This window comes from Pseudoliparis swirei, chromosome 8 (genome assembly GCF_029220125.1).
Source record: "Pseudoliparis swirei isolate HS2019 ecotype Mariana Trench chromosome 8, NWPU_hadal_v1, whole genome shotgun sequence".
NCBI lineage: Eukaryota > Metazoa > Chordata > Actinopteri > Perciformes > Liparidae > Pseudoliparis > Pseudoliparis swirei.
The window spans coordinates 15212967-15226523 of NC_079395.1; the positions used below are offsets into that span (position 1 = coordinate 15212967).

Sequence of the window (13557 nt, forward strand, 5' to 3'; positions counted from 1 at the left end):
CACACAAGGCACAGACATCTCTGTCATCTTCCTTCGTGACGAAGGAGCTTCAAACCTGTAATTTAAGAAATACTCTGCGGCAGGAATGCAATAAATCTGGTGACAGCCAAGAGAGCAGAGAGGGAAAGAAGAGCAGGAGAAGTGTCAGGCGCGAGTCCGTTTCCTCCTCTGCTGTGTTTGGGCGTGGGTGTCGCCGTTAACTGATACAGGCTCCAGCTGGGTGGTCCGGGGCCTGCACATACACCAATTTTGTGTACAAATAAACTTAACCCCCACGCCATTGTGGTCACCCCTCCCACGGCCCCCCGCCCCTCCATCTTTGGTCTTCACAGCTGCAGTGTACACGCATACGCCCATTCAAACGCGGACCAGTCTCCACCCTCTCAAAGCGGCTAAATTGAGTAATCGAGTCCTGCCGGGTAATAACGAGTGTGGCCAATCCGTCATAAAGATCTCCCTCCGGCTGACGGTCGAGAGGTTAAACATGTTCTCAAAGAGATGAAACCTATTAGGAAAATGCCAAACAGATGAACGCAATAATTTGTCATTTTGGGCTACACAACATTTTTTTTAGCGAATAGAAATGAACAAATAAAAGAAGAGACTTGCCGACTTATGGGGGTTAAACTCTTAATTTATTTGGACACAATGTAGAAAAAGCCTGAGAAGAGAAGTTAGAACTGTCACGCCGCCTCCAGGCTTCTGGCGGTCAGTCGGCTGATGGATTAGTTGTCCGCTATGTTTTGCTGCTCTCCGATTGGTTAATGAGACGAGGACGCCGCTCCATCCCCGTATGAGTTAGATCTCCATCAGCTGGTCCGTTCCAACGATGACCTCGTTAGTCCTCTCCGCTGAAGGAGAGAGAGAGAGAAATGTATAACACAGATAGATAGAGCTTCATAAATCACCACGAAAAAAAGACGGACATTAAATAAAGAGTGTTAAGTGACAGCTAGTAAAGGGAACGAGCATGTTGTCTTTATCTTCGCCGACAGAATATTAAATTATTCATGGTTGCTACAACTCTGTGTTTTATATTTATTTTCATTGATGCTCTGATTTCCCCACTGTGGGACGAATAAAGGAATATCATATCATAACTCAATGCCTGTAATATTACTTTTTTTTTAATGCCAGTTAGAATTACATTTAAGTCCAACTTTAAAATAACAACTGAAAAAATGCACAATTCACTTTGGGTGAGCGACAATTTTGCCCAAATGTTTATCGTAACAAAACACTTCCCCACGTCATCACTGCCGAGCAGGGCGACAGAAATCAGAGAGGGATTTGGTCAATTATAAATTTTAAAAATGTTTCATTACAGGATGCAGAAAACCTTTATCACAGATGTACAGGCACTGATGTGTACCCCAATGGGATGAAGACATTTCCGCATATTTATTTTGATACCTTCCTGAAATGAATGGAAACCAAAGTCTGCCTGGCGTACGTATGCCGTGTGTAGACGACCGCTGGCCCTCAGATGTTTTGGTCTTACTCTTAATCAACAAGAGTTATTTGTTGATGAGTTTGCCAGCATTTTCTCTCAAATCCCTCTCAACCCAGAGCCAGTTGAGAAGAGGCGAGCAGCCGCTGCTCCTCCCTCCACCTCCGAGCTCCGGATCCAAAGCAAACGGTGGCACAGACTAATGTTCCGTCCACACAGACGGTTTTAGTGTGAAGGAATCCGCCGCTCTGCAGTGAGGAGGGGAGGACAAATGGAGCATGGGAAGGGAGGAAGGGTCCCTCTCCTTGGGTCTGTTCACTCCTCAGTCGCTCGTTCTGTGTCGTCAACACCCATTCGACCCAAATGTAAATATGTCAGGTAAATAGTCCAAAGTGTCCAGAACGCACCGTCACAGGAGAACACCGTGTCCTCCTCCAGAGACAAAGGGAGGAAGAGGAGAGGCAGTGCACGGTGGTAATGTAGGCACGTGTGTTATTTATCAAAGCACCCACAGGAAAGGTGTGTATCTTCTACAATATCAACACCTGACGGACCTTCACCTCTGTGTGTGTGTGTGTGTGTGTGTGCGTGAGGCTAACTAGCAGGGTGGTCCTTGGCTGCCAACAGCTCCAGCAGGAGAGTGGGTGTGTAATGTCTTTGGCAGCCTGCGGTCAGCAGGCTAGATTAGTAGCTAGAGACACGCCTGTGCTTTCATACAATACGAAAGCAAACAGGTTTATCATTAGAGCGTGGCATTATATGGATGAAACTAATCTCATCTAAGCCCGATCCATAAAGCGATAGATGTTTGGGGATTCTACCGAAAAACTGTAGAGGATTACAGTGGCCTGTATATAAACCGTTGAGTATTCGTGTATTCAACATTAAACTGACCATAAAGGGTGGGGCATGATCCAAGACTAAGATAAAGGTTGAGTTTAGACGTGATCTTATTTCCTTCGTACTCTGCTCAGGGTGAAAGAGATTTTGATATTCACCACGTGGGTCCTTGCATGTGCCAGAAAGTTAATGTGCCAAATGTCTATAATTATGAACAACTCGGTGTTTCAAGAACCTCTGTGGGTTTTATCCCCTCTGCGGGCCTTGGAGACGGGGCCGTTCGTCTCTCGCTCATTCTGAGCTCCTATTTTGGTTTCCTGTATTCAACTGGAGAATAACAAACTGCTGTACATACTGTAAAGCCCTCTGAGGGAAAACTTGAGGTTTTGGACTATATAAATAAATGTGACTATATACAGAAGATCCCTTTAACCCTCCTGTTACATTTCGGGTCAATTTGACCCCATTCAATGTTTAACGTCGGTGTTCTTTGGGGTCAATTTGACCCCAGGCTGTTTTTCACTGTGTCAAACATATAAGAAATATCAACTTTTTTATATATTTAAAGGGCTATTTAGGTAGTCAACAAACAAACATAAAGTACCTCACACTTAAACTTGGGAAACAATATTAATTCTAATAATTTTCTGGAGGTTTTAATTGCTGGGGTCAAATTGACCCTGAGGGTAAAATATGTTAGTAAATGTGAAGGTAACAGGAGGGTTAAACACAAACAAAAAATCTATTGAAGAGACAACAATGCATTTTAGGAAAAATAATATCGAAAGAGAGAAACGCGACAATAGCAATGTGAGACTGTCCATCGGAGACACGGAGGCTGGAGACCACGCAGTGAATGCAAAACAATGACACAACCAGGGGTCCGAGTTACCCGTGTTCAAGAACATGAAGTCAGCAGCTCACGGCTGCCGGTGGGAAAACAAGTCGGGGAGAAAAGATCTGTTTTGATGCTTCAAAAAGTCTCCACATTTTTTCTTCTTTTTTAGGCGAGTTTAGCTCATATTCACACTGTTGTTACTTAGAGCACCCTGTTGTTCACTCAATTAGGCTGCTTAGTCTGGGACCAGCTCGCCCTCTATGTGTGTGTGTGTGTGCCTGGAGGCTGCCGTTGAATTCCGGGTGGTCCTGTTCTGGCCCTGCTCTCTAACCTCTCCATCAATGTGACACACACACACACACATTTCCACACACGCACACACACGGTTGTTGAGCTAGACATCGCGTGTTGACTATTGCTGTGAGAAAAAATCTGAATGTGATGAGACGGACATTATTTTGCGTGTGTTTATGAGTGACCCTCACCCTCCGGTTCGATCCGCTGTCCGCTTCCCACCAGGCAGTATTTGAGGTCCGCTCCTCGGCCGATGACCGCATGACTGCAGATCACGCAGTCCTGGATGTTACACCTGGAAACCACACATTAGTTTAACGTTTAAAAAAAAGAAAGAACGAAATGTACACTTTTATTTATGAGGAAATTCTCCTTGACATGACCAATAAACGACTGTGAATTGGTGCAGGCAGACGACCAGCTACCTGGATCCTATTGACCCAGAGCAGCGTCTGGCAGTCTGTCAGAGGTAAACTGTTGTACAACCGAAGCTACCGTCAGCTATTTAATGGAGTTTGGAATTGAAGTTTCCTCTGGTAAACGGAAACGCAGTGAGTATGTGTGGGCTGCTCTGCTCTGATCAAGGATGACAGGAGTAATACAGTTTGCTCTCTTGGTTTGGATGTTGAACACCATAGTTTATGTTTTGAATATGTCCGTTCCACTTGGTCGACGCCTTTGGATGTCGTGCGAAATATCAGAAGGATGGTAAGAAGACAACATAACTCATCGGTGCTCATAACTCCCTTCTGCATGTGTGCTGTGAGGTCACAAGAGGATGTTGCTTTATTTTATAAGGCACACCTAAAAAAACTACTAAAAACAATACAGTCAAAGACAAAAGACGTGCTATAATGCCATCCTTATGAATTGTTTCATGTTTGTTTAAACTTTATGGTCCAAAGTAAAACAATATCTTAACAGATTAATCAATAATGAATGAAACATTCCCAGCCACTCAACACCATCTCAAACCCTCGAATTACTGCATACGGGCCTGTGGCGATGAGCTGGAGGCTCATTTCTGGTCACGTCGAGTCGTTTTTGAGTCATATTTTTCTCGGACAGGTCCGATGGTGTTGTACCAGGACTCTCCGAGTCGGCTGCGTGCTCTCTGGGCTGCAGGAGACCCAAACACGTTGGTGGTTCACGTTCTGTTTCTTCCACGTGCCTCATGTCCACAAACAGGCACACAGTCAAAAACATTCATACTGGTGGCTGCCCAGTGCGGCCACAGCGCTCCACTGTTGGCTGTTAAGTCCCCCCCCCCCACATCAGTGGAGCGAGAGCCATCCTGGAGGTGACAGGAGGAACATTCAGTCAGGGATCCTCACACCTGCTCCTAAGACTCAAACGCATGAAATGAGCACGAGTATCAAAGAACAAAATCAGCCCATGCTGTGTGCACATGTCTCTGTGTGTGTGTGTGTCAAGACATCGTTGGCTCTGTGCTACAGTCCCACCTGAGCCGGCGGCGCCAACGCACCGTGCTCACATTCAGCCAAACCATCACCATCAAACTCTTGGAGGGGAGACACAGACAGTCCTGTGTGTCCCGTGTCAGCTCACCGTGGAGGGCGTGTTGGTGGAAGTGCGTGGGTTAGAGAATGTGTGCCTCAGTGGCTCGGGGAGCCCGGTGGAGAACACATGTTGGTCTTGCCCAGGCGGTGACGCACACACACTTGGCCCTCTGCACCTCACACACAGACAGGTTTGTGTTGGCCTATTCTATTCAGGTGGTTAGGCCTGGAAGGAGAGGGAGAAAGGAGTGTGTGGATGTGTGTGTGTGTGTGTGTGCGAGTGACTACCTAGGAGATGGTGGTGCTGGTGGTAGCTGGTGATGGGAGATTACAAGATTCAGAGTTTTGTAACATTAGAGAGAGAGGGAGTGAGAGAGACCACCAAAGAAGCTTCAGAGCTGAAACACCACTAATTACTAACACCGGGGCTCCTCCTTGCCATGACCCCCCCCCCCCCATCCTCCTTCTCACTCACACACACACAAACACACGCCAACCCCCCTGTAAAGTTGACCCCTCACTATCCCCCTTCCCAAACATGCAGCGCTTTGTCAACAAGTTCTGGTCAGCTCCAAACAAAGAGAGCAGAAATGCGAGGGGTTTCTGCGACATGACCGGGGTCTGCTAATCCCCTCACACTGGCTCTTTCTTTCTTTCTCCTTCCTTCTAATGTCCTTAAAAAAATAAAAAAAATAAGAAAAAAGAAAAAGAAAAGAAAGAATCGCAGTTTCTTTCTTGCGCGCTAGCTTGCTTTCCCCTCGCTTCTTTCTTCCCTTCCCTCTCGTTCTTTCATGCCTTTGTGTGTGCACCTACATGGGCATGATGAGGGTCCCCAAGCTGGCTGGCTGGGGTCCCATGAATGGCTTAAGAAGAGACGGAGAGGGACAGAAAGAAAGAGAGAGCAAGAGAGATGGCGTGGAGGCCTCGATTGAGAGAAAAGAGAGGGAGGAGTAAGACATTGAGATATTAAAAAAAGGGGCTCGTGAATGAGTGCATTAAAATCCAGACCTGAGGTTAAGAGGAGTCTCTTTCCACTAGTTTCTGAGAGGATGAGCGGATCAATCTGCTAATGTTACAGCGGCTCCTGTGATCTCTGGAGGCAACAAAGCGGAACACTTTGACCACTTTAACGACTGAATCGTGTTGTGTAATAAAGTGACCGATCGTGATTCACCACTATGCTGACTGGGGCGAATTAGAATTGTGACTATGTCTTCAGCAAATGCTTGATGCCCTTTAGATCTCTTCAACCCGGTGTTGACCTCTTGCTGTGCAACCAAACTTCATTCAATGTTAAGAACGGAGTCCAGCTGACAGAAAGGTGCAGCCATGAACACATGCTGCCGGTAAAACCATATCGTCAACCTTAACCCTCCTGTTACCTTTAGGGTCAATTTGACCCCATTCAATGTTTAACGTCGGTGTTCTTTGGGGTCAATTTGACCCCAGGCTGTTTTTCACTGTGTCAAACATATAAGAAATATCAACTTTTTTATATATTTAAAGGGCTATTTAGGTAGTCAACAAACAAACATAAAGTACCTCACACTTAAACTTGGGAAACAATATTAATTCTAATAATTTTCTGGAGGTTTTAATTGCTGGGGTCAAATGGACCCTGAGGGTAAAATATGTGAGTAAATGTGAAGGTAACAGGAGGGTTAAAGCTAAAGAATACAGGACAAAGGGGGAAACTCAACTGTATGTTAAGGGTCTAACCTAATAAATAACATAACAGATTATCAAAATAGAAATAGACTTTTGGCATTAGATTCCCCGGTATTGATGAAACTGACCAATGAACAATCATTTCAATTCTTCTTACTTCCTGAGGCAATCGTCAAACAGCTCAGACTTCTGCGGTACACCTCGTCAAACCCCCACAATGTTCCACAAATTCCATAACCAGTGGGAACTTTGGTATAAGGCAAGTAAATTAGCGGTTAAATGAAATATATGAATGCCGTGTGTTTCAGTTCAACGGCTTCGTGTTTGTTTGGAAGCGGCCTCCGGCTGGTTGCACACCAATAGATGCATTGTTAACTCAACGCTCCCCGATTGACCCCGGGGGGCACGGAAAACAAAACCCGTGACACGTCAACGGATACACACACATCCACAAGCATCTGCCCAACACACACCCACGCCTGCACATCGCAGCACCTCGAAATCCCAACGGAAAGGTGCTCAGTGGATGAAGACGTGTGGAAGCCAAACAGATAAAAGGAAACGGTGACGTACTTTTAGGGATTGTGCAGGGACATTTCCTCCGTGGCGTTATCAGATCACTCATCTCATTTTGCTAAATTCCACGGCTTTGCCCTCTTTGTCACACAGTAACCCAACACCTCCCAAAAGCAGACGTGACAATTCAAACTTAAAGTCATAAACATGCCTTGAAGGTGGAATTATTTTCCCGGCTAAATTAACGTGTTTGCGAAGGCACTTCAGAGTACAAGTTATCAACGCGTGTGTGTGTGTGTGGACACAGATGTGTGTGTTCTCACCCCTCCTCGATGGTAACCCCGTGCATGATGATGGAGTTGGTGACTTTGACCTTCTCTTTCACGGTGGTGGAGTTCCCGATGGTGGACCTCTTGATGGAAGTCTTGTCTGCTATCTGGCACAGCGCTCCGATGATGCTGTCGGATCCCATCTGCTCGCCGAGCACAAACGGGAACATCACTCCGACATCGATACCTTCACGGGCCTCTCAAGAGCAGTTAGTGAGCGGTGTTATAGGGCAATTAGTAAAACTGCTAATTGAGAGGGGATTGTAAGACAACAGAAAAATGAATACAATGTGACTTTTGAATGGGACTTCCACTTCATCACACTAACCTGACATCTCTCAGAAATGACAGCAGATGGGTGGACGGCTGGCTCCTCAAATAACATTGGGGCCTAGTTGGGAGGAGACGGAAGAGAGGGAGACATGAGATTTAAATAATACAAAGATGACGCGCTAACTTTAATGATCCATCTGGAGGAATTGGGTCACAGCGCCAAGTACACAGCATTCAAACAAGCAGGCAATTCTGCATTAGAAGTGGCTAAATTAAGCAGAATTACAAAAATGAAAACATCTACAAGGATGAGAGGAATAAGAGATTCGGAGGAGACGATACTATTGATCAGCGCAGTTATTTTCTCAATTAATCAAAGGTTGATGTCTGAAAAATGCTTTTACATGTTTTTCCCCAAAGGTTTTTTGACCAAAAACTTCAAGATAATCAATTTATTGTTAAAAAAATAATGAAAAACAGCTAACTGTAGCATCAAAATAGTTAATCGACAAATTGTTGCCGTCATAATATTCCAATTAAAGCCATGTATACATGTACATATCAAGGCAAATAAAGCTGATTTTAACACGCATGTAGTTTGTCCGGAACATGCACAACTTCAAGTGCGTTGAACAACGTTGTCCGACTCACCAGCCGGTTGGCTTCTATGTAGGCAGCCAGCGTGTTGACGCGGTAGCAGAAGCCCTGGTCGATGATGTGGACGTAGCAGCGGAGCTTTCCCCCGTGGTACGCCTCGCTCATGTCACCGCGGTGGTCGTTCCAACAGGAGCGCTCCTGGGCCAGCTGGAGGAGAGGCTCGTCTCGTGAGGAGATGAGGAGCTCTGGGCAACAAAAGGAGGCAAGTGGAGCAGCAGTTAGGGCTTCAAGTGATCACACACACACACACTGTTAGCTCGCTCTGGATGAGGCAGAGTTGTCCTATTCATAACGGTCGATGAGTTCGATGTCTTTAATTATTTAGAGCAAAAGCCAAACATACACTACTTTTCAAAAGTTTGGGGTCACGAAGAAATGTCCTTATTTGTCAAAGTAAAGCACTATTTTATCCAATGAAGATAACATTAAATTAATCAGAAATACACTCTATACATTGTTAATGTGGTAAATGACTATTCTAGGTGGAAATGTCTGGTTTTTAATGAAATATCTACATAGGTGTGTGGAGGCCTGTCTCCAGTGTTCTTATGGTACATTGTGTTATCGCCTTAGAAGACTAACGGAGGGTTAGAAAACCCTTGAAAACTCTTTTTAAGTTAGCACAGCTGAAAACAGTTATGCTGGTTAGAGAAGCAATAAAACTGGCCTTCCTTTGAGCTTGACGTTTGAAGAACAAAATTAATATTTCAAATACAAATCATTATTTCTAACCTTGTCAATGTCTTGACTATATTTTCTATTCATTTTGAAAATCACTTGATAAATAAAAGTGTGAGTTTTCATGTTAAACACGTAATTGTCTGGATGGGTGACCCCAAACTTTTGAACGGTAGTGTAGATATTCTCCATGGCTCATGAATGAGACCCAGAGTAGGTGACATTATCGTGGCTGTTAACTGGTGCTTTCCCTCTGATTGTTAAGATGCGTCTGTGCAAACACTGACCGTGGTTGCTGGAGCCGTCTATAGTTTTCTGGTTCTGATCCTCTGCGTCGTCTTTGATTTTGGGACTGTTGGTTGTTTTTGAAAACTGCTTCCGCACCAAATACGGCACCAGCTCACCCCGGATCGAAGAGATGGACCTACAATACAAGAAGACATAAAGGACATTTAAACATCATGTTGAGCGTCCTAGAGAGTCATCAGTGTCACACACATCATAACATGAGTGCATGAGCTCAGGTCAATGTGCCATCATTAAATAACGGCTTCCTCGTCATCAACTGGGGAAGAAAACGTCACTTCTAGGAACTGTGAGTGAAACTAAGTGCATCCTTCTGGTGCTATGCCTCTAAACATAGAAAAGACACTGAGAAGGTTTACACATCACCGGACCAATATCTGATGATTTGTGCGTATTCACATCCTCTTGCTGCCTTTTGATTGTGTCAGATTAATCTAGATTATCTTTAAAGAGTGAGTGTGTAATCATAAAGGATGTTTAGTAATCGCAAACAGGAAGTCGAATGAAGGCTTTTTTTCTTCTTCCTGTAATTAAGTAGATTTCTAGTAAATTCAATAGACGCTAATTAAATAATATTGTTTTTGTTACTTAATGTACACCTAATAAAAAGCAGGTCATGAAAATTAGAGCCTCAGTTTCAAATGATGACTTCAAGTCTCCCTCTGTGTAAACCAGGAGGAAACTTCCCCATCTTAATTTCCTTTTCCTCCTCTCTGCACGGTGACGGTGCTACGCTCAGTCTTCCTCTCTACCCCCCCCCCCCACCCCTTCACTCGCCCGCTCTGACTTTCTTTTAAAAAGGGAGATTAGAATTTCCATCTGAATGACAGGAGAAAAACAACAGTTACTCTGTCCATTCCTCTCCTTGAGCGAGAGACAGCATGGAGGAGAGGAGAGCGAGAGAGAGAGAGACTGTCCAAGAAAAGAGATGAAGAAATAAACGAGTCATGGAACAAGAGAGCTGATATGTGGTGGCTATGGCGACCACCTCTCACCTTAACCACAGATATTCAGCAGGGGTGAAGAGTGTGAAATGTGTGTCTGAAATTATTCAAATATGAAAACTGAGCAATGACCGATTTCCACAATCCAACCTTCAGCAAAGCGCCCACTATTCAAATGAGACCGTTTCCAAAAACATATTCAGCACACACATGTTGGCAAGGCCTCATCACCCCCCCGCTTTGAGAAGATTGGCGCCACGCTGCATCTTAGCGCGCAACCGGGTCTGGGACGCGTCTGGACCGAGTCCCGTCGGTATCAAACACTCTTTTTTTTGTGCCACCGCAGATCTCCTCTTCAAGTGTGCACAGTTTGCCAAGAACGTGATAATATGAATGTCCGGGGGGAGAGGAGAGGGCAGGTTTGTTTTTTAATAATCCACCACCTATCGGGTTGTCGCACAATATTTTGCGAAACAAAAATGCATCAATAAAGACAGTAGGCGTTGCAAAATAACAGTAATAGAGTCTCTTTTCAAAGTTGCTGCATTGGTGTGCTTGAACGGAGCGATTCCAAACTTACCAGGAACCCCGACTTACCACCGTTGTGACATTACCAATACCTCAAGTCCAAAACAATTGAATACAAACTCATATAATTTAGCTCTTTTGATTTCTCCTCCTCATCTATCCATGCTCATATTGCCGGTGGAGACACACAGGGCTCCCTGTGACACTGCGTTGCCTCAGAGGCTAAAGGCCTAACAGCCTGCCTCAGTGGCACATAGTAAAACAAATTAACACCTCGCTAGAATACCCTGCTAACGGGTCCCTTCAAAGCCCGGCACACCGTGTAACCACGTTTAACACTCACAACTCATTTAAGCAGCGATGTGTGTTCCTACCAGGACTGCTCACACTGCACATACACACGGGTCACTTTCTAAGTATTTTTAAAACTATGGTTGGAGAGGAAATGATCTGGTTATTTTCATTCCTATATTCAGTCAGAAGCAAGTGAGGAACTCACTTGTTGTCGGCGAGAAAGTCCACCACGGCTTTCTTCAGACAGTAGAGGTGAGCGTCCTCAAGGCCCGTTTTGATGTGCATCCTGGGATGTCTGCAGGTGAAGGAGTCGAGAGAGGGCAATTACATACAATTTGACTTTTTAGAAATTCATCAGGTTACGTTGCTTGCAAAAACTCACAAAATAAAGTCGTAAGAGAGAAGCACGGCCCCAAAAAGCAAAAACATTTCACAACTGAACACGGGCTGCACACAACTCCATGGCAATTGGTGGAGTAGATGATCATTAAAAATAGATAATTAAAACCACAAATGTTTCATTTCAATATGGACGTGGTCATGAACTCAATCGTGAGCTCACATTGGGACACAATTGAGGATGAAATGCCAATGTCAGTTATTTATTACGTTTCATCTTTAGTATGTTTATTATTTTCTAATGAATGGGGTTTTAAGATAAGATGCATTCAGGTGTACACTACCGTTCAAAAGTTTGGGGTCACTTAGAAATGACTTTATTTTTCAAAGAAAAGCACTGTTTTTTCAATAAAGATAACATTAATCAAAAATACACACTATACATTGTTAATGTGGTAAATGACTATTCTAGGTGGAAGTGTCTGGTTTCTAATGAAATATCTCCATCGGTGTATAGAGGCCCATTTCCATCAACTATCACTCCAGTGTTCTAATGGTACATTGTGTTTGCTAATCGCCTTAGAAGACTAATGTCTGATTAGAAAACCCGTGCAATTATGTTAGCACAGCTGAAAACAGTTATGCTGGTGATATAAGCTATACAACTGGCCTTCCTTTGAGCTTGAAGTTTGTAGAACAAAATTAATACTTCAAATATTAATCATTATTTCTAACCTTGTCAATGTCTTGACTATATTTTATATTCATTTGATAAATAAAAGTGTGATTTTTCATGGAAGACACAAAATTGTCTGGGTGATCCCAAACGTTTGAACGGTAGTGTATGTTCGGCCGGGCCTTTATCATGTTTGCGTATGTAAAGTGTTGATGAGGACGGTTGGAGCAGTTGGTGAACGCGGCCCACACGCACGAGTCTCCACCAGCAGATGCATTTATGGAGTCCCACCGTACTGTATGCACCAATGTCATGACAGCCATTATAACCACGTCTGCTCCTTTGAGGACCCTTTGCTTTGACTCCTTCCGTCACCTGCTGTTTTTATGTTTTATGTTTGCTTCTCATTTACCAAAAAGCCCTTTGAGTCCCCCCCCGCTTTGCACAAAGGACAGGAACATTTGACGTAAACCAGACACGGCAAAGGCCAACATAAAAGTCAGAGGACAGTGACATCTGTCTATTGTCCGCCGTCAGCTACCGTGGACGTCGGCCCACAGAGCTGCTGCCGTGAGACAGGTTTATGTTGACCAGGGGCCACACACACACACACACACACACACACACACACACACACATCGTCAGCCAATCATGCATTCACTCATACACACATGTATTTATTTACACACGGACACACGGTTTGACCATGTGACATTTACGAAGCGAGAGCCAAAGAAAACCATGTCATCCTCCGGGTTTCAATAAACAAATCCATGCTCGCCCCTTCCTCCCCGTTGACTACTTATCCTCCTCTTCCTCTGCCCTTTCAATCACTACATAGTAAAAACTGCGGGGTGCATTGTTCCTAAAAGGATCGGAGCAGTGCTTTTACATGTTTTAGTCCATTTGCTGCAAATCACATATATACCTTCCATTACTCCCAAGCACTTTTCAAAGCATGCTGCAGTGATTTAGATTATTAAAGTTGTAAAGGCAGATTGATTTGAAAAGTCTGTGGCTCGTTACCACACAACAATAACGGAGCGTTGACAAAACTCAAAGCAGACGACGGTTCACTGTTTATGTGTTCAGATCTACGCTTCAAGACTGAAATCAATTGAAACTAAATCCGAGATGCTATGTTATGTTACAGGCGATCTGGGTGGTCGCCAAAACCAACAATTCTAAAAATAACAATATTTTCTTATTTGGGGTTTATTACGATGATGGTGGGGAGAATCTGAAGTGTTTTCATTCTACTTTTGCTTTAATTCATCAACCATCTGTACATACATGTTGGTTCTACTAATATTCCTCTTATTGCTGGTATCTGTATCCTTCTCTTGATTTAGCCAGAGCCACCAGCACTAGTCTGCCAAACCATCACCAATACCAGTCGTGCCAGTA

General features: G+C 44.2%; 1 protein-coding gene across 1 annotated transcript in view; it reads right to left on the reverse strand.

Moving 5' to 3' along the window:
* Positions 1 to 613: 613 nt before the first annotated feature.
* eif2b3 (eukaryotic translation initiation factor 2B, subunit 3 gamma) overlaps positions 614 to 13557 on the reverse strand; it is a 28366-nt gene continuing 15422 nt past the window's right edge. Inside the window, exons 6-12 of the mRNA XM_056421108.1 lie at positions 11341 to 11430; positions 9351 to 9487; positions 8380 to 8570; positions 7784 to 7846; positions 7450 to 7598; positions 3614 to 3717; positions 614 to 851 (exon numbers count right to left, since the gene is read on the reverse strand). Of these exons, the coding sequence (XP_056277083.1) occupies positions 799 to 851; positions 3614 to 3717; positions 7450 to 7598; positions 7784 to 7846; positions 8380 to 8570; positions 9351 to 9487; positions 11341 to 11430 (787 nt within the window). The 3' untranslated portion in view covers positions 614 to 798. The remainder of the gene's footprint in view (positions 852 to 3613; positions 3718 to 7449; positions 7599 to 7783; positions 7847 to 8379; positions 8571 to 9350; positions 9488 to 11340; positions 11431 to 13557) is intronic.